The sequence below is a fragment of the Pinus tabuliformis genome, chromosome 2_1 (genome assembly GCF_031772625.1).
Source record: "Pinus tabuliformis cultivar Carrire ecotype Pingquan chromosome 2_1, CPIR1, whole genome shotgun sequence".
Classification (NCBI taxonomy): Eukaryota; Viridiplantae; Streptophyta; class Pinopsida; order Pinales; family Pinaceae; genus Pinus; species Pinus tabuliformis.
In genome coordinates, this window is record NC_142299.1 from 889,331,375 (window position 1) to 889,358,538 (window position 27,164).

The 27,164-nt window shown below is 40.7% G+C and overlaps 2 protein-coding genes across 4 annotated transcripts in view; both read left to right on the plus strand.

The window, feature by feature from the left end:
• LOC149203499 (hydrolase family protein / HAD-superfamily protein) overlaps positions 1 to 27,164 on the plus strand; it is a 494,119-nt gene that overhangs the window by 415,842 nt on the left and 51,113 nt on the right. The window lies entirely within an intron of this gene.
• Positions 9,854 to 27,164, plus strand: part of LOC149203500 (uncharacterized) — a 60,841-nt gene continuing 43,530 nt past the window's right edge. Inside the window, exon 1 of the mRNA XM_089403677.1 lies at positions 9,854 to 10,066. Within this exon, the coding sequence (XP_089259803.1) occupies positions 9,854 to 10,066 (213 nt within the window). The remainder of the gene's footprint in view (positions 10,067 to 27,164) is intronic.

The following is a 27,164-nucleotide window of genomic DNA, read 5'->3' on the forward strand; positions in this document are numbered from 1 at the left end:
TATATATAAAAAATAAAAAATAAAATTTTAGCTTTAGCTTTGTTTCTAAATATAGTTCAATTTTTAGATTTCCTTTTTGTTTTATTTAATATTTAAAAAAAAAAAAAAAAAATTCAAAAAAAAAAAAAAAAAATAATATAAAAATATTGTGGAAATTTTTTAGATTCAGTTATTTTCGGGAATTGTCATATCTTTCATGCTGAGATCTAAATTTTCCAAGTCGAGATGCGAAATTGATATCTGGTTAATGATTTATGATTCGTGGTGGTTTAAAGCATTCATCTTTCGAAATTTTCAGTTGCCGGATATCGTTTTGGTCATTGTGATTTAGCTGGTGACAAATGATTGCTATTCACAGTTCATGTTTCTATATCATCTAACAAGTAATCGTTTTAACCGCAATCTCTTAAGGCACTGGTCTGCTAAGTTAATCAAATCTATCTGGTGTTTTTCATATCGTGTCTCGTGTCTCCCAACCAACTAGTCGATAGTTGGTCTCATCATCTCACAGGGACTACCCCCCTTAGCCGCGGGAGACAGGCTTAAACGGAGGGATCGGGGATCAGAGTGACAGCCCCCGGTCTGAGCGTTGTCGTGTCAATCCGCGCGACAACAAGAGGTTTTATTAAACATCGCCCAATAGTAGTCTTGATTGATAGTGGAAGCACACATAATTTCATCCATCAAAAAGTCGCGGAAGCAGTGCATTGTTTTGTACGAGCAGTTTCTAACTTCCAAGTCCAAATTGTGAATGGGGGAACAATGAAATGTGAAGGCTGCTGTGAAAATGTGAAACTTCAAATGAGGGATTATCAGTTGAAGACCCACATGTTTGCCATACACATGGGAGGGTGCGACATTGTCCTAGGTGCTGAATGGCTTCGCACTCTTGGGCCAATCACAATGGATTTCCAGGAGTTATATATGAGCTTTAAGCAGAACAACTCCACACATACCCTCCACGGACTCCAGGCGGGAGCTCCCTCTATCATCAGCTCACATAGGATGGAAAATTGCTAAAAAAGGGCCATCATGGAGTTATAGCTCAATTTAATGCCATCCAGGCCGTCGAACCCAATTCTTTGCCGATTCATCCTGAGATGCAACATATTTTAAATAACCATTTGCCAGTCTTTGACAAGCCTCATGAGCTTCCACCCTCGAGAGGGGTGTTGACCCCTACTGGTCAACTACCCATGCAGTGCACCCCATCTTTTCTTGACAAGAAGAAGCAGCACCTGATCAGCATGTCCGTGCCATCCTGCCATCATCAGCAGTTTGATCTTTCTGATTGTAAACCCAGTCTGCATGTATTAACTGTAAATAATCTTAGCAGACATGAAGTCATGTATGTAATTTGCCTAGGTGGACCTAACTTTCTGATGATAATCTACGTCCCGGAAGGTTTTTTGTCTCACCGATCCACGGATCGGCAGAGTTTTCCTTCAAACCTGACCCCAAAGCCGGGATTGATTTTGTCATTAGAACTTTAGGAGAATCCTAGTGTGTTGATCTGCTAGATTATCGTTGTGTCGCAGAGCTGGGTGTTTCGTGAGGGTCTGTATTAAATGGGTTTGTCCCTTAAGGTGTAATTTTGTAAAAGTCATGATGTAATGTGTCTTGAGGGTCGAGAAATGTTGTAAATCCCCTCATGAGTCCTAGGTCCTAGGTCCTAGGTGATGTTTCCGAAGGTTTAGTTCAGTGATCCATTTTATTATGAATTAAAAAATTAAAAAATGAATAAAAATAATAAAATAATGAAAAATAATAAAAAATTAAAAAATCAAGGAAAAACCCTAACTAATAAAATAATAATATTTTAAGTGAATAAATCGACGGATGAGATCAAGAGATGTCTTGATCCTCATCAGCGGTCGAGATCATTTCTACATGGATCACTCGAACTAGCCGTTAGGATCATTTCCTTTATATAGGGTCTTAGGGGGTCATTTCAAGTCATCTGATCTGTGAGTCTGTACTGAAAAGCTCTCTTGTAAATCTGATTTTCTGGTTAATAAAAAGACTTTGGGGTTCAAAACTGGCTGGTGTTACTCTCCGGAATTGCTGTGAGATGATTGTTTTTTCTGCATATTTCAGTTTTCAGCAGTTAATAATAGCTGGTTTTCAGAGTATTGTGAGTACAGGTATCTTGCTCACGTGCTAGGGTTTGAATGTTGAGGGTTTCTGGAATAATGGCAGGTATCTCCATTATTCCTTGAAGTCCTGCAGCATTTCTTGCCCTCTTTACTGATGTTTGCTTGAAGTGTGCAGGAGATTTTTAGGTAAAAGGTACAGGTGGGCGTTTGGGGAAGTTCTAGGCTGAACCAGCCGACTCCCACAGGCTTTTCTGTGCAGAGCCCAGCTGATTGTGCCCTGGGTTAATCATTAAGAGTTTATTTTCTGTTTTACATTGAGAGATTTTTCTTTCTGTTCACAGTGAAGTTCAAAATTTCTGATATTCTGAAAGTATTTCTGCTCTTATTTGCCAAATCTGGCCATTAAAGGGGCCAAATCTGTACATTAATAAACTGTTCTAGGGTTTTATTTTTTCTGATTTAGGGTTTCAGATTTTTTTACAGTTTTCTTTTTTTTATTAGGGTTTTGTCTGTTTCTTTGCAATTGCAGGAACAGGGTTTCTCCAAAGGTTTCTGAACGAGAAAGACAGAAAAGTTTTGTGACCTGGCCACATAAAATCTCTTTATCCTGCAACGTATTGCCTGGCTCCTCATAGAGGCTGCCTTTTCTTTTTTTTTTATTTGTTGCATGAGCCATTCTGCTCGATCCCTTCAAGCAGTGATTCTCTACGTTCTGAAAAACCGACCTAAACACACCGCCGTCGAGGGTATCCGCAGACAGGTAAAGAGAAGCGTAGGTGGAGAACCTTTCACGTGAGTTATTTCACTCCATCAAGCGCCAGGTAATGTTCCCAAATCATAAATTATTCGAATGTCAGGTAAAATCCAAAATCCGATTCATATGAGAAGCTTATTTTTACAGCAGCGTTTTGATTCTCCTCGTGAGCAGAAATTTTCATTGTGGTTTCAGTCTGTTCTGGATTCATTTCAAAGAGCATAAGTCTGCTTGCCTTCTGACTGCAGCAGTGAGAATTTTTTCGATTGCAGCTTTCTGTGCTAAAGCCGTCAACAGAGGGAGGTTCTCTCTGCGTCCCGGTTTCCATTTCCGCTGAGGCCATGATTGCATACGATCAAAAGCATGCCAAAACACTGCCGCCTGGTGACTGAACCTGCGAAAGCTTACGGATCAGTGGCACTGTGCGTTTCAAACATCAATTTGCTCCAGTCGATTTTTTAACAATTCGGTTTCAGCTGAGCATCGAGCTCCATTCACACCGCAGCAACACGTTATTTCATCCAGCGTAAGAGGGGTCACGAAATTTGCAGGTAAACGTCAGTTGAACATTTCTCTATGCTGGCCATCCGCAGGTAAAATCGATTCACGCTGATGGTAATCTGCTAAGGTCGCAGGCCATCACGTCTTGAACCTGTCATCGCAGCCGTAGCAGGTAAATCGAATGAATTTTTGCGTTCTGTGGTCATCTGCGTAGCTTAGGGTTCAGGCATTTTCGAATTTTATATGCTTGGGTTGCGATTTTTTCATTTTTTCAATGTTTCATTTGGTATGCATCGTAGGTTTTAGGGTTATCAGCGTAGATTTAAATTTCGATTTTAATTTATTTGATTTACGTTTAGTTTAGGTTTCATTAGATTTAGATTTAAATTTTTTTTTTTAGTTTTGTTTCATATTTAAAATAGATTTAAATTTTAGATTTTAGTTCAAATTTACGTAGATTTTAAATTGATTTTAATTTATTTTTAGTTTAGGATTTATTTTAGTTAGATTTTAATGTAGTTCTGTTTAAATATAAAAAAAAAAAAAAAACAAAAAATATTTTTTAATGAGTTTTTTTTTTTTTAGTGTTTTAGATTTAGATTTAAAAATTTTTCATATTTTTTTTTATTAGATTAGATTTTAATTAGATTTCTAGATTTTAGTTTTATTTTTATTTTTTTTTATAAAAAAAAAAAAAAAAAAAAAAATTAAATTTTTTGAAAAAGTATAAAAATTTTGTGGGAAGTTATTTTTGCCAGTGTCGGGTTTTCATATTATATCTTTCATGCTGGGATCTAAGTTTTTTTTTTAAGCTGAGTTGCGAAATTGATATCTGGTTAATGGTTTATAATTCTCGTGGTATTTTAAGGCATTTATCTTTTAAAGCTTTCAGTTGCCGGATATCGTTTTGGTCACGTGATTTAGCTGATGATAGATGGTTGCTGTTCATGGTCCATGTTTCTTTATCATTTAAAAAGTAATCATTTAAGCATTAACTCCACAAGGCACTGGTCTATTAAATCTTCAAATCCATCGAGTCCTTTTCATATCGTATCTCGTGTCTCCCAGCCCAACTGTTTGGCAGTTGGCCTTCATCATTTCACAGGGTCTACCCCCCTTAGCCGCGGGAGACAGGCTTAAACGGAGGGATCGGGGATCAGAGTGACAGCCCCCGGCCCGAGCGTTGTCGTGCCAATCCGCGCGACAACAAGGGGAACATGATCATAGCATCACCTTGGTTCTAGGGGCCCAACCACCAAATATGTGCCCATACAGATATCCGTTCACCCAAAAGAATGAAATAGAAAAAATAATCAAGGAACTTTTGGAAGCAGGTGTCATTCATCCCAACATTAGTCCTTATTCATCACCGGTGGTCATGGTGCTCAAGAAAGATGGGGAATGGCGGATGTGTCCAGACTTCAGGGCCCTCAATAAGTTGACAGTCAAAGATAAATTTCCCATCACGGTTGTTGATGATTTGTTGGATGAACTCAATGGGGCTCAATTCTTCACTAGTATTAGAATTTTTAGTTATTTGATTCATTTCATTGTATATAACATTATGACTCATGAGATACATTATTATATTTTTTGTTGATATCATGAGTCAGGACTTACTATTCAAGACATGATTCACTGTTATGTGTGATGTAGCACTAGAAATGATATTAAACATCTTATATATTAGTTCTTTTATCATATTTATGTGTCAATGTATTTATTTTATGTTGTAGATGCTTTAGATATTAAAAAAATTGAAAAAAATGAATATTTTTGTATGTTACGATTTTTTCCTGATTTTTTTTCCGATTTTTTCCCCGCGTTGATTTAATCCCGATAACGATTAATGCAACATTGCTTCTGTCAAGCTTGACCTTGACTAGGCCTCTCCTCAACTCTTCTTGTTTTAGAGTTGCCCACATCTCATACAATTAGGCAATGTTGCTCTACCCAGGGTACTATGGACAAAGACTTGCCATTCATCTGAGACAGAATTTAGGGCCAGTCTCACTAACTCTGAATCCTGAGGTGGATGCCGCACAGCGGACAACACATCATGGGTCTCCATCAGCTTCGTGAGGAATGGATCCACACATTCTCCCTTTGCATCTGCGCAGATCTCAATTTTTGTTCCAAGTACATCTTTCGCTGCTTAGAAGATTCCTGATACAATGTGGCCAAAGCATCCCACATCTCCTTAGCAGTTGCTCTGCTAGCAACATGGCACACCACATGGTCCTTGACTCCATCCAGGATTATGCTCTTGGCCTTTCCCATTTCAGCTCTGTACTTTAGCGGATCTGCATCCACAGGGACAGCAACCACACTATCAACATACATCTTGAGGGCATGTTCATCTAGAAGGAAGTACATTCTAGCCTTCCAGATGACATAGTTGGAAGCTCTATCCAACTTGTCCTGATCCCTCAAGCCACTGGTTGCCATATCCTCCGAAAACTGTCGAACAACTCCCTCTTTCTCCTTACTGCGTAGCTTCTAGGCTGGCTTACGCACTCCCTGATGGAGCTAGTAAGTTTGTTGCTCCTCTGCTGCTCAGCAAATGAGAAACACTGATTTCCTCGACAAGAAATCATTGAGGAAGTATTCCCTCACTATGCGATTTGCTTCCTTCTTCCAACGGCTTTTCTGCATAGCACTCAGCTTGCAGAAAACTGTGTCCCTATAGCTCTGCGTGGCTCCCTTTGCCTTGGAAAATTCGTGATCTGACAATCTTACCTTTGTCAACTCACTCAAAGAGAGACACCCTAAAAAATATAGCCCTCCTGGCTAGAACTGCGCAATCCCTCAGGGGATTCGAACTACTGCATGCTGCAGCAAGTTGGCCCTTACTTCAGTGCTAGATCTGCTTCTCCTGTTTCACATCGACCGCTTTAATACCATGTGAAAAGTCCTAGATCTAACAATCTCAGGAATCCTACTACAACCAACTGAATCTACTTCATCTAGATCGTAAATTACGTTACAAACTTATTTCAGATTTCTTCTTGAAAAATTGAAGTAAATCACTAAAGCAACCTACACCAAATTAAATATGATTCTGAAACATAAAAACTGAGCGAGGAAATACAAACACATAGGACACCATTATTTTTGGACAAATGTCCCTGGAAAAACCCAACTTGGGAAAACCAGTACAACAGTGAGGGTTTTATTTCATTATGCAGCAATGAAATCTGAGTACATCTATGGATGCCCAACTAGCAATCCAAACAGCAAGAAAATATGGCAGAGATATTCCCTAAGCAACCCCAGCACTCGTATTTCCTGCACACGCGTTCTTGCACTTGCGCGTTCCTGCATTCGCGCCTTCCTGCACTTGCATTCCTGCACTTGCGTGTTCTTGCACTTGTGCATTCCTGCACTCGTGTTCCTGCACTCGCGCGTTCCTGCACACGTGCGTTCTTGCACTCGCGTTCCTAGACTCGTGCATTCCTGAATTTGTGTGTTCTTTCACTCACGTTCCAGCACTCGCGCGTTCCTGCACTGGGAATAACTCAACCTCTTGCTATTGCCTCTCTGGATCTGGAAATCTTCCTCTGGATCACTATCCCTGCCCCTCTACTGCAAAAGATCTCTTTGATCAGAATTTCCTCCTGAGAACTTCTCACTTTAGAAATTCAATCTCTTGATCTCTCAGTGTATTTTCCAAATGACCCTCAAGCCCCTTCTTATATCTTCCTGTTGGACAACCAACAACCTAGATTAACTCCTAATCAAAGGCTCATATCATTTTGACTTGATCTCTATCTTTATCTAGAAGATTCACCCACAATTAGATTAATACCCATTAATATTTTAATTTTCCTAAGTTTAGACTTAGGAACTCCATTAAAAATATTAATTATTTTAATATAATCATCTCTAGGTGGAATTTCCAAAAACAGTTTATGGGTTCTCTGGAATGCATGTGCCCAAGGCTCCCTGCAAAATTTGAGGCTTAGAGCACATCCAATGCTACCTACCGCAAATCAATAGTTTATTAGGGTTTGGCCGACAAAAAGGGATCTGGTCAAATGGATCCACTATAAATGGCAGCCAAAAGGTCATATAGAGCTGAAGCTGGGAGCCAAAGGCTTCTTCACATTAATCTTCTCCAATCTGGAAGACAAGGAATGAGTCTTTGGAGGAGTTCCCTACTTTTTCAACAATGCAGGTCTCTTTATGAGACGCTAGGAGGAATGTTACAACCCAGATCAAGAAAGACTCCTAGCGGCACCTATTTGGGTTTGATTATTTGCTCTGCCAGTCGACTTTTGGGGCCCAGAGATCCTTGAGGGCACTGGCAACTCCATCAGGAACTTTGTCAAGGTTTCAGACTCCACCAGAAAGGGAAGATACACTTCATATGCCCGGATCTATGTTTACATGAACATAACAGAGCCACTGTCGGAATTCATAGAGTTGGAATACCACGATGAGGTGTGGTAGCAGCCTCTGGACTACGAGCACATACCTTTTAGATGTCGCAGGTGCCACGAGTATGGACATTTGTTTCGTGCATGCCCTTTGAACAAGCAAGAACCGCTAGAAGCCTCTAACACCAATGGGGAGAACAGAGCAAAAGAAGATGCAGAGGGATTCTAGGAAGTCCAAAGAAGGAAAAGAAATTAGAAAAATTCGCAGAACCCTAACCAGGGTCCAAGTGGAAAGGGCCTCCGCAATCACAATCACTATGAGATCCTACAGGAGGACGAGGAAAGTGTCAAAAGTTGAAACCCCTTTGTCGAAGACGGGCCCAGAAACCCAACCAAACCCTCAAAGGGGAGGGAGCAACACCAAATGAAAAGCGGAAGAGGAACCGCAGGAAAAAGAAGTAACCATGCAAATAGTGGACCAAGCCAATATGGAGATCGATAGCCAAAAGGAAGACCTTAGCACGGAAGAACAAGTGATGAAACGTCTGTTGAGCGAATGGTGGCACCTTGATGAGAGATTTATCCCAGAAGATCAGAAACAATTGTACAAAGATACTTTTCAACAATATCAGGCCAAGCAGGGCATGCTAGGAGTAGATCAACTAGAGCACTTGGGATCCCAAGCAAGTCAAGTGATGGATCAAGGACCTCAAGGGAAAGGAGGGAAGAAACAAGGTAGGAAGAACTTGAGTGAGTCCATTCAAATGGTAGGGGAAATGTTGGTAAATTCTGGAAGGATGGTGTCGCTGTCAGCAGTGTTCCACCAACTCAATAAACCTTTGAAATGATAATCACATCCTGGAATGTCTGAGGCCTCAACAACAGAGGCAAACAACGGTGCCTAAAGGAGAGACTGAGAAAAGACAAGTCATAGTATCATGATACTTCAAGAGACAAAGATTGCAGAAGTTAAGCTCAAAGAAATCCTAAAGAGTTATAACCCCTATTATGAGGTAATTGCTCAAGACACAAGGGGCAGTGTTGATGGCTTGGCTATCCTTTGGAACCTAGTAGAGGTAACATTTGAGGATTGGGTTAGTCTCCTGAGGATACTATCAGGTAAATTCTGACATGTGGGATCTAGAGATTGGGTCCTCCTGACGGGGGTTTATGGGCCTCACATTCTAGGAGAAAAAGGGGTCTTCTTACAAAACCTCACCAAACTGAGGGAGGTATACCTTGAAGACCTCTGGATAGTAGGTGGAGATTTTAATATGATAACATCATTGGAAGAAAAGAGAGAAGGTATTCGTCGTACTGAGACATATATGGAAGCATTTGGGGATCTCATAGCAGACCTACACTTAGTAGACCTGCAGACGAATAATGGAGTTTACACATGGAACAATCGTCGGGGAGGAACCCATCAGATTGCCTCACAGCTGGACAGGTTTTTGGTCTCAGAGCAAGTCATTAGCAGGGACATTTTCTTCAAAGCCTCGATCCTCCCATGCATGGGCTCAGATCACTAGCCCATCCGATTGGAAATAGATTTGAAAATTGGACCGAAGAATCGCCCATTCAGATTTGAAGCCTTCTAGTTACGAGACCCCAACCTAATGAAGAAAATAGAGGAATGGTGGAGTACCAGTGAGGAGAAAGGAAGAAATTCCATGCATACCTTCCAACTGAAGTTAAAGGAGATCAAACACAAGATCAAGAAATGGAATCGAGAAGAGTTCGGCCATATCATGAAAGACCAACACTAGCTGAATAATAAAATCTAGGATTTACAACAACAGATCATCCAACATGGTCGATTAGATAGCCTCACGGTGGAAGAAGGGAAGTTAATCAATCAGCTAGAGGAAAGGAGAAAGCAAGAGGAGATTTTATGGAAGCATAAATCTAGGGTCAACTGGTTGAGGGAAGGAGAACAGAACACCCGCTTCTTCCATAAAGCAATGATTCAGCACCGGCAACAGAACCAGATCTATTCTATGAAGAACAAAGATGGAAACCAAGTAGTCCAACACAAGGAGATGGAGGATCTACTGGTTCAGCACTTCAAATCCATCCTAACGGAACCGCCTCAAGACCGCGCAGAGGCTACATAGCGGATCATGAGGAACATTCCACAACTTATCTCTAGAGAACAGAACCTAGCCCTCATGCGCGCAGTGATGCTGGAAGAGGTCGAGGAGGTAGTGAAGGGAATGGCGAAGAACAAGGCACCCAAACCAGACGGCTTCACGAAAGAATTCTATCAGGCTGCATGGAACTTTATAGGACCCGATATATTGGATGTGGTGGAAGAATCACGCTGGAACCAAAAGGTATGTCCTAGCTTAAATGCGACATTCATTGCTTTAATTATGAAATCCTCTAAATCTGAAGACCCCCAAGGCTTTAGACTCATCTCCCTCTGCAATGTCATTTACAAAATCATAACCACAGTGATTGTTAAACGCCTGAAGCCTCTGCTTCCTCATCTCATCTCCCCTGAGCAAACGGGTTTCGTTGAAGGCTGGCGGATCCTTGATGGATTTGTCACTTTCCAAGAGATAGTGCATTCTCTCAAATCTCAAAAACTCCCGGGCATGATGATCAAACTAGACCTTTCCAAGGCCTATGACCGCCTAAGTTGGGAGTACCTTAGCAATGTTCTCAAGACTTTCAAGTTCGATTAGAGATGGATTAATTGGGTCCAGGCTTTGGTGTCATCCCCTTTGTTCTCCATTCTGCTTAATGGCTCCCTCTCAAACTTTTAACCCCTCGCGTGGCCTGTGCCAGGGCAATCCCCTCTCCTCGTTTCTCTTCATTATTGTTGTTAAAGGTTTGGGCTGCTACCTTAAGACCAAAGCCAAAAATTCACAGATAATAGGCCTACGGCTATGGGGCAATGACCTCCCCATTACACATCAACAGTTCGTAGACAATATCATGCTCTTTTTTCATGTGTCGCTTCGCGAAGCTTGCCGCATCAAAGAGGTACTCCTCGTTTTCATGGAGGCATCAGGGACAATGATCAATAATGACAAATCATGCATTTTCTTTTTCAACACTCCAGGAAACATACAGTCTTATCTAGCTCGGGTCCTAGGGTTCAATATTGGATCCTTACCTTCCAAGTATCTGGGAATGCCCTTGATGGTAAACTCCCTAAAAACCTCTTGCTGGCAATCCCTGCTCCAAAAAATTACAAGCAAACTTAGTGGCTGGGCTTTTCGATGGTTAAATTTGGCGGGCCGGACAGTCCTTCTCAAAGCAATTATCCAATCTATACCAATCTATCAGCTCTCAGGGATGGCAGTGCCGAAAACCTCCTGTACAAATATGGTGGAACGTTTAAGAAGTTTTTATGGGGAAGAGCTCAGCAAATTAAAAAATGGGTGCTGGTATCCTGGCCAAACTTAACAAAGCATAATATGGTGGTGTTGGATGGGAGGTGGGACTGATCTCTAGAAACAAATATGGACGTGCAAATATAATATGCTTGTCAGAACGGAAGATATCTTAAGATAGCGGGACCCCCCCAAAGGATCAGCTATATGGAATTTGGCAGCCCAAAACAACAACCTTATTCAACAACACTTCTTCTGGGAAATTAGGAATGGGAAAACAACTTTGTTTTGGCAAGATTCCTGGCAGCAAGGGGATAAACTTCTAGGTAGACAAGACCTAAGAGATCTCTTTCTATACACAACTGGGAGGAATTTTTATATGGTGGAACAATTTTGGAAAACAGACCAAGCACGGGAAGGTTGGCGGAGATGGAAGGAGAAATCGAACTGGCCACAGGCCCTAGAATTGAATCAATGGAATCAACTAGACAAGGAGTTAGACTCAAGGAAAACATCTATCCTAAACAAACCAGATATTCTCAGATGGGGGTATACTACAAAAGGGACATTCACTATCAAAGAGGTGTATGATCAAGGGAAGGCTGAGATTTGGGAGGCCAGAACCTGATTTGGAAGAAGATATGGGGAGGGGGATGGTGGCCGAAGGTGGCCTACTTCCTTTGGCTCATTTGTAGAGGCTGCAATCTTACCTGGGATCAGCTCCAAAGAAGGGGTTTCTATGGCCTCTTGCTATGCAATACACATAGCGAGGATCTCGAACATATACTTAACACATGCCCATATGCTGAACAAAAATGGAGACAAATGGAGGACCTCTTCAGAAGAATGGATCGGGACAAACAAAGCATTCGAGAAACCATCCTCCTATGGAGAACAAGTATTTTCTCCAGCCCAGTCATAAACAGGGCATGGGGACTCGCACTGGGACTAACACTCTGGGCCATCTGGAAAGAGCAGAATCACCAAATCTTTAAGGATCAACTTCTTCCTCAAGAGGTTGTATGGGAAGGGATCATACAGAACATCAGGGAAACAATTCTGGTAGAGAAGTGGTACCCAGAGGACTAGCAGGTTCCACCCCATGAGGCTAGAATTATGCAGAGATTAAACATAGCACCGGATATGATAGCTCAGTCCTCTTGGAAGGTAACCTTGAGGGGAATAACTTCCCTTAACTATTTCACTGCCCCACCGGAGGGATTTATGAAGTGAAGCTTCGATGGAGCTTCGAAAGGAAATTTGGTCCTAGCAGGCCTAAGAGGACTATTCGAGACCCCAGAGGCAACACCACTCTGATATATGCGGATCACTGTGGGTTTGCTAGTAACAATGAAGCAGAATTTGCAACTGTAAGGCAGGGCCTACAAATAGCAACCAAAATGGGATACAAGAATATTGTAGTGGAAGGTGATTCGAGGCTCGTAATCAACACGGTGAAAAAATTAAATCAAGGAACCAAATGGGAAAATCTCAGCCACAGTTGGAGAACAACAAGGCTAATCCAAGAGATAGGAAACCTCATCATCAATTTCAACTATATAATGACTAATCACGTCAGAAGGGATGGCAATAGAGCAACAAACTTCCTTGCAAATTGGGGTTGCAGTCATCAAAATGTACCTCTTGAGAAAGTATGGCCGAATCAACCAAAAGATGATCGGTTCTGGCCCTTGAAGGAGATACTGGAGCATGACCAGAGAAATAGTGCCCAAGGCATACAGACCCCCAATCGGGGTGTGAGCTAGCGGACAGAGCCATTAAGGTTGTCATCATGAAAAGGACACCAAGGAATGGTGCCACTACCTCCCACATGCTTGAAGCGCAGGGCACAGTGGCCATCGGCATGTTTAAGGCAAGAGGGACGAGGGAAGGTGGAAATTTCATGCAACCAAGTTTACTGACCGCAAAGAAGGATAACAGTTCAGAGGTTGTAAGAGAAGAGGTGATGACAGCGAAAGTGGAGCAGAGGCTTCAGGAAGGCAGGGTGATCCAACGACTCCAACTGCTGGTTACCGGGTATGTTAATTGGTTCTGCCTATACTCCATTATGCTTCCCTACGTTTGGTCTATTAATTGGGGTTTGCATGGGGGCACGGGGTTTGTGGGTGAGAGAAATTTGGGCAGGGTGATTAGCTTGGTGGCAAAAGTCTGCGGGAATAATCCTAGTTCCATGGGTTTTGCACGGGTATCACTCCATTTCGGCATTCTACTCTCTCACATGGGGCTTATTGGGTTGGGTCGGGAGGCAGTCTGCCTGAGCGAACTCTAGTTTCTTGTCTGCTTGGAAAACCCAGGGGTTGCGGGTAGAGAGGCTACAAATGTCTATGTGTTAAGGCAAGTCTGGTTCTCGGAACACTTGGAGAATGCTGGGGAAAATTGGAAGACGTGGGCCTTGAGGGCAGGCACCAAGACCCTGAGGGGAGCTAGTAGGAGGGAGGTTGTCGTGTGACGGGGACTTCTAAAATTGGGGAATTGGCAAGAATGGAACGTTGGCCAAGCCAGCATCGACCGGCTGAAGGGAAGGGGCATGGCTAGCAACGTTTGGGCTGGATGCCTCGTGGAGGCCAGGGTTCAGATGTTAGGCTACCAGGATGGCCAGAGCACTGTTGATAATATCGGCGATATTCGGAAATATCGCGATATTTTTGGCAAAACGATATATCGCCGAGAAAATATCGCGATATTTTCTGTTTTGAAAATATCGCGATATTTTCAAAATATCGGCAAATATCGGAAAATATCGGCAAAATATCGCGATATTTTGAAAATAGCGGCAAAATATCGGCTATATTTAAAAATTTGAAAAAATTATTTTTTATGCTTGCCGATATTTGCCGATATTTTGCCGATATTGCCGATAAGATATTTTCTGGACCCTCGCCGATATTTTGCCGATACCGATATTTTCAACACTGGGCCAGAGTAAAGTCAAGCTGAAGCCAAGTCAAGGGGAATGGGGGCAGGGTAATTCAGGGGGGGGAAGGAGATGAGGGCCGTGGTTCTGTTGGCTTGGCTTCTGGACTACAGGCTATGTAGGTAGCCATGCACCTTGCTTCCAAGACTGTGGTCAAAGCGTTTGTAAGGCAGGGGTCATGCAGGGGCATCCTGGGAGTCATGGGTGGGGGCTCCTTATGCTCGGGGGTTATGCAAATGAATCATGGGTGGCAGATTTGATGCATTGGCAGAACCTTTGGGAGGCAACAATATAGAAAATAATGTTTTGGAAATTATGGTTTCTTGTTCCCGTAACAGGCCCGTCGAAAGGTAACTACCCTTGGATGAGAAGAGCATAGAGGCTAGTTTTTGGCCAACGACAGAATTTGGCTAGAAGGTACAAGGACAAAGAGGCAATGGGTCGAGCAGCGAAGGGCAAGGGATGAGGAAAGAGACTGCGAGGGAGCGAGACTGAGGCTGAGCCGAGCACTACGGGTAAACGATGAGGCAAAAAACCCATGGCCAACCTGATACAGGAAGCAATGGTTGCTTACGTGGATGGCACCAAGGAGGAAATCAAACGGCTCATAGCAGAATGGGAGGAGGATATAAATCACCAAGCGAGCGTGGAGGCAGCTGATATGGAGGATTGGAAGCTCCTGGTTCTGGATCCGGGACACACCAGAGGACGAGAGACGCAATAGAAGCAGACCCTATATCTGTATTGGCTTATGAAATGGCTCCTGGAGAAGGCCATGGAACAATTTTGGATGACTGCTCTTTAGGATTTTCCAAATTACAAAGAGGATTTTCAAAAGTTGCAAGTCAAATTGCAAAAATAGGATGACTGCCTGTGCCGTATTGAGAAACATTTCCCATCCTTGTTCTCGTAGACTGAGCTGCCAGTCTCCAACATGAAAGATCCAGCCGCGGTTACATCGGCATCCGCTGAGTAGGAGGATTAGCATGTTGGCTCTTAGTTATTTTTTGATTAGTTTTCATGCGGATAGCCTTTAGTTTATAGTTTGTAGTCATATATATATAGACAGATAGGTTATGGTTGTGGACATGACAATCAAGTTTATATAGCTTGGATAGATAGACTAAGTATTTTTTGTTACTGCATGGCTTATCATGCGGTTAGGTGGTCAACAAACTTGGTTTCTCGATGGGCAAGTTGAGACCACCTAATCAAGCTCTATGTGGTTGTAACTTGCTTATTTTATAATGAAAAAGAAGGATCTACCAACTTAACAAACAAAAAAAAATATTTTAACTCTAGCATGAAGAACATGCTTTACATTGCTCAATGTAAAATACAAAATTCGACAAAGCCCACACACTCATCTGTATGGGTGTTTCTCTGTCACAAGCCTAGCACCAAGGGCATGTGAGAGTACCTCCCGATGCTACCCAATTTCAACACTGTCTGTACACAAGCCTCATCCATCATTTTGGGTTTGAAAAGCATCATTTGTTTTTACAGATGGTTGTGTTGACCCCCAAATACTTGATGAGTACATCTAGGTTCTTGGGAGAAATACCCAACATTTTTGCCATTTTCATTAATTACATGGTGTACTCTTGTACACTTTGCCCCTATCTCTGCTTGAAGTAATGCCATCAGATCCACTGGTTCTCTACATGCTTGATAGGGTAGAACTGGGACTTTTTGATAGTTTTGAAATCCTCCCACTTAGTCACTGGAGGATCCCCCTCCAGCATTAGGGTTTCCATATGTCTTTTCCACTAGGTCAAGACATGGCCTTCTAGTTTCAAACAAGCAAAATAATTTTTTTGTTCTTCCTTTATGTGATGAAGTGATGAACACTAAAATAAACCTCTAATTGTTGCAACCAATGATTTAATTTCAAAGCATCAATCTCACCTTGATATGGCTTGATGTCAACCTTCACTTCCATCTTGAACAAGGATTGTGAATGGTTCATGGAACTCGAACTAGGTTGTTCTTTTTCAGGTTATATCTTAGCCTCCTTCTTTGGTTCTTCTCGATGCTCCAATTTTCCCTCTTATCTTACCTCCGAGTTGGAACCTTCGTCTTCTCTGATTCCAAGCTTATTTGCTAGAGTCACCATGAGAAGGATTACATTATGGTTGATATCTGCTACCTACTCTTCCAGCCTTGCGAATCTCTCCTTTGTTGGATCTTGACAGTCATTAATAGATTTGATGACCATGGTTGGGGTTTAGGACTTTCAACTTAACCGATCTAGATCCCTTATAACTCTCGACAATATACCCACCAATATCATCTTTAAACTACTATGGATATTCCACTGGACAGTTTGTCAAAAAGCATCTAATAAAATATATTGAAAATATGGAATCTATACTATGAGGGTTAATTTCTTTAGATTCCTAGATTTATTAAATTATTATTTCTGCTTATGCATGCAATATATGAAATATGAAGAATAGAGAACAGTAAAAAATTGAACACTCACAAACCACAATGGCACAAGATATTTTCTGGGAAACCCTTACTGGAGGAAATCTAGCTAGATGATTGGTCATCATAGGTGTAATCATGGACTTTTTACCTACCACCAGTGGGTGACCCCTATAGGAGAAATTTTCTCCTAGATTTGTCTTCAACCGACAACCAGCAGCCCCCTACAGCCACTTGATAGCTTGATGTGCCACCATTCTCTACCACTTAAGTCAGCCATTATGTGTCGTTGCTCATCTGTTATGATTGTATGTTTGAAGGTGGGCCATCCAACCTCGAAGGTATGATTTTTCATTATGTAATTGGGTGTTTATGCTTGCTTGTCTTTCACACAGTTGGCCATGGATTAGTGGGGGGATTCGACGAAAAGAACGGGCTTTGACTTGCACTCTTGTTCCCTTACCTCTTATTGGAAGTTAACATTGGATCTTAGTCCTCTGGGATCTCTTCTATGAGTTGTTAGCTTTAGGAGTGGCACTACATGGGAGACCCTCATTTTGGTTGTGTGGTCTAGCTTCCTGACACCATATATTTCTCTCACCTCCGCTCATTACAAGTCCTTTTTCATATTTTCCCATCTGAGTCCATATTTGTCCATTGGGTCCACAAGGTGTTAGCCCACTCTTCCCCTTGCCCACACCTTGGGTTGGGCCTAAAATGATGCCCAAAAGTTGATGTAGCTAAAAAGAAAGATAAAAGCATAATTTGGCCACATGCAATGGGAAATGTATGACAAAATGCAAAATATGGCTATGACAAAAGAATTCAGCACGTTGGCAAAAGCCAAATGTGAGCTCTACCCCCTATCATTATGGCCATCACCCTAGTTCTTAGGGCCCTTATGAGTGCCCCTTGCATCACTAAGGAACCCATGATTGTCCCAACCCCTGGTGGGTGATGCACTGCCCAACCTTAAGGGGGTATTCACGACTACATCTTACACATCATGCTCTCATCTCCTTGAGCCTCGAGCAATATAAAGAAGAATAGTCAATAAAAAGCAAAACGCATATGAAGAAGGGTGGAAAAAGAAAGGTCGAGGTAACTCATGTACCACAATTTCTCCCTCCTACATTCATACACCCAAGGTATGCGCTTCCTTTATTATAGCTACCCTTATACCATGGCATGTGGCTTGGAGCCTTCCCTTCTCCCCTCACTCCATTCCATCATTATTTCACATGACATCAGCCCTTTGATGGATGTATCATGGACTTGTGACTCCATTAGATTTTGAAACCACCTAATAGGGTCCTTCCTTAACTCCCTTATCGAGAAAGGTAACATTAGTACATGTCTAAAGCCCACTTGGAAGGGCATGTCACTATGAAGTTCCCACTTTTGCCCTTGATTAGCAAGCTTATTTACTCAATGATACTAATGGATTATTGTATTGGAAGGTGGGGAGACTCATTGGATCTTATACAGGATTGCAGATGGGTTTTCATCTTGGACTTGGCCTCCCTATACGAGCTCCAAGCCCTCCAAAGGATCATAATGGCATTTGTAGGGTGAGCGTTGAGAGCCATGGGCCTCCAGCATTGCAGAGCATTGATTTCAGAACCATGGGCTTCTTCAGCACCATCACGTTGCTTTTTCGTGCCCTAGCCATACAGAGATGATGATGCACTTGGACCATGTTGCCCGACCAACCACACATTGATCCTGACACTTGGCAACTAATGCAAGACCCAAAGGAGGTTTTGTCTCATCTAGAGAGACATGGGAAGGCATGTGTCATCTTCTAGCCCTCATTGATGGAACATTGACATGATCTTGAGCCATTTGGAGCCCACATAGCCCAAGATGCGGTTTGGAGATGTTTTGTGGCATTTGGAGGGCATCCCCCTCTTATCCATTGATTTTGAGTCCCTCACCCTCATTTTTAGCACATGAGGCCTCAATGCTAGCATTGGAAGCACTTTGCATTAATTACATGGGCTAAAGGACAAATAAAGTAATAATTAATATAAAATTATCTTGGTTGGCTTGTAACCAAGGGTTTATTACCTTGTATTAACGCATTAGGGACTTCTTCTTTCGAAACAAGGTAAGTTCCTTAGAAAGAACACCAAAGGACACCGCTCACAAACAGATCACAGACCAATACACCAGTACTCTTGATGTGGTTAAAACCCTCAAAGAGGGAAACAGTCCACGACTTGAGTCAACGTGGCCACTTCAGGCAATTTATTAATGTAAAAAAAGAAAAAAATTACATAAGCTTCTCTCATGAACGGTCACCTAACAAATGACCCTCCATGCTCTTTAAATAGAGATCATGGACCAATCGGGTGTTAAGCCATGGATCAAGTGTTGGTAATACCAAGGAGAGAATGGACTGTCAAATCACTTCATGTCTAGAACATATCATGACCATCGGATTGTAATTTACAAAAAGTATATACTAAAGAAACACACTTTACTTAACTATACAATAGACCAAGTTATACTTAATTATTTCCTATGTGTCGAAATATCTTAACATCCCCCCTTAAGAACAACTTGGGATAAGATTGAAGGATGTACAAAGATGACACTATAGGAGAATGAAGGAGGCATTAGAGCCTATCCCCCCTTAGTGACAACTTCCTGAACTCCAACCATAAACCGAAGTTTAGTAAACTTCGCCTCTGTCAGAGCCTTTGTAAAGATGTTTGCGACTTAATCATCGGTTGAACAATATTGCACTTCAAGAACATGGTCATGAATGAGCTTTCTGATGAAGTGCATGTGTAGTTCAATGTGTTTGCTGCGCTGATGTTGGACTGGATCTTTGCATAGTTGAATGGCACTTTGATTATCACACCAAAGTCTAGTCGGATGCTGCTGCTGAAAACCAAACTCTGACAGGATATGACGAAGCCACAGGGCTTCCTTACTAGCTTCAACGGTGCCACGATACTATGCTTATGCTAAAGAAAGAGAAATGGAACTTTATTTCTTGCAAGCCCATCTAATAGGTCCAGAACCAAGAGTGAAGACATAACCTGCAGTAGACCTCTGATCATCAGGGTCACCAGCCCAATCAGATTCAGTGAAACCAACCAATAGAGGAGATGCTTCTGCACTGTAATGAATCCCAGGTTGAACTGTACCTCGAACATAACAAAGTATTCTTTTAGCTGCTTTCCAATGACTTTCATGTGGGTTTTGCATAAACCGAGCAACAAGGCCAACAACAAAGGAAAGGTCAGGACGGGTATGGGTCAGATACAAAAGCTTTCCAACAAGCTGACGGTATAAGGTAGCATCAACTTCAAGGGAAATATAAGTGACTGAAAGTTTGGCTCCAAACTGAAAGGGAGAAGGGGATGGCTTACAGTCTTCCATATGAAAGTGGCGTAGAAGATCACAGGCATACCTGGACTGGCAAAGGGAAATACCTTATTTGGATTGCAAGAATTGAAGACCAAGAAAATAATGCAAGTGTCCTAAGTCTATCATTTCAAACTGCTTTTTAAGGCTGGACTTCACATGGTTTATAAGGTTGAGATCACTTCCGGTAAGGATAAGATCATCAACATAAAAAACAAGAATGATAAGAGACTTATCCACTTTCTTGGTGTAGACAGTATTGTTAGAATGACACCTAGGAAAGCCAGTATCTAAAAGAAAGCTATCCATAAAGGGATTTCTTAAGCCGACACACAAGGCTGGAGTCTGTTTGTATAAAGCCAAGAGGTTGTTCCATATAGATTTCTTCATGCAAGTCCCCATGCAAGAAGGTGGATTTGACATCCATCTAATGGACTTCCCATTTGAAAGAGACAGCAAGGGAAAGAACAAGGCGGATAGAGTTCATTTTGGCAACAAGAGTGAAGTTTTTAGTATAGTCAATGACTTCAACTTATGAAAAACCCTTAGCAACGAGACTAGCTTTATGTTTATCAACTTTTCCATCTAGTCCAAACTTGGTTTTGTAAACCCATTTGCATCTAACAAGTTTCGTCCCTTTGGAATAGGAACAAGGTCCCATGTATCATTTGCCAATAATAAACGATATTCTTAATTCATAATTGTGTCCCAATTTGGATGGCCTGAAGCTTCTGCAAAGGTTTCAGGATCATAATTCGCTGAATCTTGAGCCAGTAAAGAAGAGGCTCTATCGAACTGAAAACGTGTACGACGTTGATTTGTAGGATCACCTGCAAGAGCACCTGCTGCATCCCGAGTAGCGGGGACCCATTTTGGAAGCTGAGTTGAAAGAGGATCCCGGGAAGGTGGGGGAGGATTGCCATCCTTGCTGTTAACATCTGAAGAAAGAATATTTTTAGAAGTAGAAGGGATAGAGAGAGGTGGCACATCCACCGAACTAGGCTCGTAGGCCGATATATTTTCAGCGAACTTTACATCTCTTCTAATGATAACATTTTTGGATTTAGGTTGAAGAAGTCTATATCCTTTGACATCTTCAAAATATCCAACAAAAATACATTTTTCACTCTTAGGTTCTAAGACCTTATGTTTCTCATCTGGAATATGGGCCCATGCTTTACTTCCAAAAACACGGAAGTGACTTACATCTGGTTTAATTGAGCTCCATGCTTCTTCTGGAGTGATATTCTTTAAAACAGTAGTAGGAGTGTGATTTACTATATAATTTGCATAGTTAATTGCTTCTGCCCAAAAATTAAGACTAAGTCCTTTAGATTGAAGCATATAATTAGCCATTTCCTTTAAGGTGCGATTCTTCCTTTTAGCTACACCATTTTGCTATGGAGTATATGGAACAGTATGTTGCAATTGAATTCCATGCTCAGTGCAAAAGTTGATGAATTTGTTGTTAACATATTCTCCACCATTATCAGGTCTTAGCTTAAGAATTTGATGTCCAAATTGTTTCTCAACAAAGGCCTTAAAGGCCAAGAACATGTTAAAGACTTCACTCTTGAGTTTTAAGAAGTATACCCAAGTGCGTCTGGAAAAATCATCAATGAAAGTCAAGAAATACTTGTAGCCAGAGAATGAAACAACTGGAAGTGGACCACATAAATCACTATGCACAAGTTGTAAAAGGTTGAGGCATGCCAAGAGGCATGTTTTTCAAAACTATCCCGATGATGTTTTTTAAGTACACATCCGGAACAAACACCATATTTGCAAAATACCATAGGAAGACATGTCACCATATTTTCTTTACATAGATTTTGAAGGGAGCAATAGTTTAAGTGACCAAATCGCTCCTGCCAATGTTTGTTCACTTCATCATTATGAGCAACAAATACCAAGGGAAGAGTTGATGACCCAAAGTTGTTAAACTTATACAACCTTGTAGAATCATTACCAATGCCAGTAACTAAAATCTGTCTAGAATCACTTAGGTCCTTAATTACAACATCATGAGGTGAAAATTCAACGGCTTTACCTTCCCCTGAATGAGTTATTTGATATACAGATAGAAGGTTGCAGGATAAGGTAGGAACACATAATACATTATTAAATTGACCATTGTCTAGATGAATAGTTCCAATCCCTACAACACTAAGAGATCTATCATCACCAACATATATATTTTTGGTGTTATAGTGATTTAAAGAAAGAAAACATGGCTTTGTTTTTGGCCATGTGATAAGAAGCTCCAGAATCAATGAGTCACTAATGAGAATGAGAAGAAGAAGACACATTTAGTGCATAACCAGATCGATATGCTTGACAACCACATGCAGAAAATGTTATTCATGAAGATGATGTTGAAGTTGAAGAGTGCTCCAAATGGATGTTATGCTTCTTCATTGCTGCTTCCAAGGCTTCCATTTTCTTAAAGCATTTGGATTTTAAATGGCCATCACGGCTACAAAATTTTCAATGTCTATCAGTCTTCTTCCCTTTGTTTTTAGTTGCCTTATCATTTTGTTGAGTTGATTTTTCATTGTGAGACTGAAATTGCTTAGGACCTTTGTTTGGTTTAGGACCATTCTTTTTAGGATGCTTCTTCTTAGGATTCTTTGAACTTGGTTGTTGCTGGGTTGCTAAGGATTTCTTAGAAGAGTTTCCAGTATTAAGAAGACCCAGATGTAAGACCTTTTCTTGCTCTCTTATTAAAGATTCGTAAAAGGCATCAAAAGAGGGGGACTTGTAGTCTTGTCCTTGAGAAATAAAGGCTTCTCTTGTAGAATGGAAGGTGGAAACAAACATAGAGTAGGCTTGTCCTAACTTAGTAAGAATGGAATAGATAAGGCTACCATCTTCTTTCTTAACCTTAACACTTTCCAAGAGAAGTCCAAGGGTCTTGAACTTAGACAAAAGATCTTCAATGGAAAAAAAATTATTGGGGTCCAACGTAAGCAACTCATTTTCAAGTTGATGGGCTCTAATTTCATTTTTAATTCCAAAAACTTTATTGAGATTTTTCATTGCTTCATTGGGGGTATCAATTTCTACGATACAAAATCTAAGGTCTAGAAAAATAGACATCCCTATCAACCCACGTGCTTGATCTTGCTTATTTTCCCATTTGGCTTGCTTATCTTCATCTTGAGGTTTAGACTCTTGGCTTGAGGCTATTCTATAAAGACCTTTACTTCTAAGTAAATCCACAATGTATGATAGTCATTGGAAGTAGTTGGTGTTGTTAAGAATAAACAGGCATAGAATGTCCATTTTAAAAGAGACTAAAGTTGTATATGCTGAAACTAAGTGTTCCAAACTTCCAATGGAAAGATCTCAAAAAATTAGGCCGATTAAAAAAAAAACGGCTCTAAAAACGACTTTCGGATGAAGAAGTTATGGCTTTTTGAAAAAAAGTTGTTGAAGATGCCAACGAACCACGTGAATGTTGGGAAGTTGATGATAATGTTATATTTAAAAAGAAATTCCCCTTGTTTCCAAACTTAATCTAATTAGGTCACTTTTAAAAAGAAGATTACTTTATGTAACTCACTTTTATAAATAAGTGAAAGTCACTTTTACAATGGTACTTTATGAACTATCCACTAAATTGTAACTTAAATAAAAGATGAAGTGACTTTAGAATTATAAATGACTCATTTTTTATAATGGGTGAGAACAATTTTACATAAAGTAACTTTAAAATAAAAGTTACATGTGCTTTTTGAAAAAGTAACTCAACAAAAAGAAAGACTTGAACCCAAGACCTCTATTCTCATAAAGTAACTTTAGATCAAGTGAGCTAGTTTAAAAGGTTAGTAATTTTTGGAAAGGAGGAAGATTTTTTTTTTTATTGCTTTTTTGCTCACTGAAGCTTTAGGGTGCGTGCTTACTTGAAAAACCTTTTTTTGCCTACAAAACAAAAAACCAACCACATAGACCAAACGAACAAGCAAAAGTATCCAAGCGTTACGGCTTAAAGTTGGATTTGGTCGGAAACTATATATTTTCCTCAATGTTTTTGATTTTCCGAGATCACACTAAGGTGCAGCGGAAAAGAGCATACACATGAGAAAAATCCTTTCTTTTTGTTTCTGGTTTACCCAGATCGCATAGTCGCATGTCAAAGAGCATAGACAAAAATGAAAGGTATAGATCCAGTAATAAAAAAAACAATTTTAGATGACTACAAAACGAAATAAATAGAGAGATAAATAACTATAACTGCAATTAAAAACTGTGTACCTAAAAATCTTAAAAATGACGTAGCTAGGGCTACCGGAAACCTTTTCTCATGAAACGAAAGGGGTTCCTCACTGGAACAGATGCTCCTAACACGATAGAGCAGTCCTCTCAGCCCGGAAACGGTCAAAAATAGTAGATCTAGGAAACAATAGCCAGATGCAGTTGTATCGGCTTTGGATTTGGATCACTAATGGATGCGGCCCTCGAATAACTTTGATACCATGTAGGAATTTATAGGGTAAGTTCCTTAGATAGAACACCAAAGGACACTGCTCACAAACAGATCACAGATCAATACACTAGTATTCTTGACGTGGTTAAAACCCTCAAAGAGGAAAACAGTCCACGGCCTGAGCCAACGCGGCCACTTCAGACAATTTATTAATGTAAAAGAAAAAAAATTTACATAAGCTTCTCTCATGAACAGTGACCTAACAAATGACCCTCCATGCTCTTTAAATAGAGATCATGGACCAATCGGGTGCTAAGCCATGGATCAAGTGTCAGTAACACCAAGAAGAGAATGAATCGTCGAATCATTTCATGTCTAGAACATATCGTGACTGTCGGATTGTAAGTTACAAAATGTATATACTAAAGAAACACACTTTACCTAACTATACACTAGACCAAGTTATACTTAATTATTCCCTATGTGTCAAAATATCCTAACAAGTCGAACTCATAGAACATGTATAAATATGAGAGTCTCACTCTCATTTGAGATCATGACACTTGTGATTTTCGACTACCTCATTAGAGGATTTTTGGCCTGCAACTTGTGGAATCATTTTGGATGATTAAATGTATTTTGATGTTTGGAAAAATTTCGCTATCTCTCTTGGAGCTTCTTTTTGGCAAATTGATGGATGGATATACTCTTCTTTGTCTTGTAAGTGCCATATGATGCTATATTTTTGTTTTGATGAATGTCTAATGCATGGAATAATTCTCTTATGGTGATTAAATGTGCCCTAATTAATGTGAATTGTTTGAAGCATTGAAAACTATTGGAAATTTTTGCATGTGTTACTCATTGGACAAAGAATGAATGAATATTCCTAGGGGATTAATTGCATTTTCATCCTTGAAACTCCATTAATTCTGCCCAACGAAGTATAAAATTCTAGATTAGCCGTGAAGTTGCCTCCATTAGGGCATGCGAAGCTGCTTCTAGGTCTCCTTGAAGAGCGAAGTTCACAAAACAAGATCATTTTGACTCCAATCTTCCCAATTGCTAGGCACTAGTCCTAGATCCTTGGTGATCACATTAACTCAACGAAACATCATTCTTCTCACCTTCTTCTTCCCTCTTCTCTTCGTCCCTTTAAGGATAAAGATGTTTGAAATAATACTGAGAGGGGGGGTGAATCAGTATTATCAAGTCACTTATTTTCTTTTTCAAACCCAGATCATATACGCTACTTCAGTTAGATAAAACCGCATATATATGCAACTACAGAGAAGGAAACCCGCGTATGCAATGCAGACTTATAAATTAATTTATCTTACTGATGTTGATCATTAATCTGTGTATTAGGATCAAATAAACAGTAACCAGAAACAGTGAAACAGATCTGAAGACAATCACACACACAAGAACACAAGATATAAGGTGGAAACCCAATGTGGGTGAAAACCACCTGCTGCAATTCGCCTCTATCTTCTTTAATTAGAAACTTCTTTTTACAATGTACTGGTGCAGTCCTTTACCAGTACGCAGGCTGCAACCTGCAGAGAGCTACAACCCTCTCTCGTTCTCCAGCTTCTCCTGGAAGGGAGCTACAACCCCCTTAGCTCTTGCACTGGCCAAGATACTAGTACATAGGTGCTGACCTACAGAAAGCTACAACCTTCTCTTTCTTCCAGGGACCACATTTCATAAATTTTCAGACTGGATCCATGAACATCAATTAATCATCAAGAATTTTTGCGTCAAACAATCTTCTTTTCACCAATTAGAACTGAATCAAGTAGATACTTCTCTGACAGCTGTACCCAAAACACAGTAACAGTAACCACACACCAGATTCTGAACCCAGAACACTACAGCAATAAATAGAAGCAGCTAGATCACAACTCAAAAGATATACGCTACTTCAATAACCTGAAACCTGCGTGCATACACTTCTGTGTTTGGAGAAACCTGCGTATACGCTGTTTTTATTCACTGAACCAGTGTGTATACATGCCTTCGCTTCACTAAACCCGCGTACAGATCTATAAAGGATAACTCACTCTTTCAAATATTCAGACACTAATTAACCCAGATTATCAGATTTATAGATCAAGCATGCGCCACATATAACAGATCAAAATCATGCAAAGATATTATCATTCAAGCCTAAAGTGTTGGCATTATGGTTCAAGTGTTGTCCTTGATGGCAACTCACTCAGTGGATGGTACAGGTGCTCAGAAGTTGGTACAGGTGATGGCAACTTAATCAGAAGACAGATCTCAGTACAGCATGCCAAGGAAACTCATACACGCTGTTTCGTTAAGCCCAAGTCGCGTGTACACGCAAGTTCGATTCAGAAAAAGCGCGTGTATGTGGAAAGGTTCCTTTGGTTCATGGTGGTTAGACCTTGGAAGTTGTGCCTATGATTTCGGACCATTATGTCTCGACGGGCGTGTCGATCCCTAGTTTTAAAGTTGATGGTATTGTGTTACTATGGTTTTGGCTCTTGGTATTGAGAAAGGCCTAAGGCTATATAAGGAGAAGAAGATCATTAGGCAAAAATCATCTTTCGACAAGGCATGAATATCTAAGAGAGAAAGAGATCTGATATGCAGGTTCTGAGTTGGTTGATCTAAGCCAAGGAGAGATCACATCGGTTAATGGAAGACTAGATCTAAGGATAGATCGGGATCTAATGGTTTGAAATGCACTATCATGATATGGTTGATTATGCGTATTTCTAGATCTGCATATTGTCGCAATGTTACGTTCTGAGTCTAACTAATATCTGGTACAGCTGCAAGTTGAGAAAGTTTATTTTTAGATCTGTACGCAAGTTGGCTTCGGTAAAAGGGCGTGTATACGCGGTTTCTGCTCATTAAAGTAGCGTATATATTTTGAAGCTTGATTT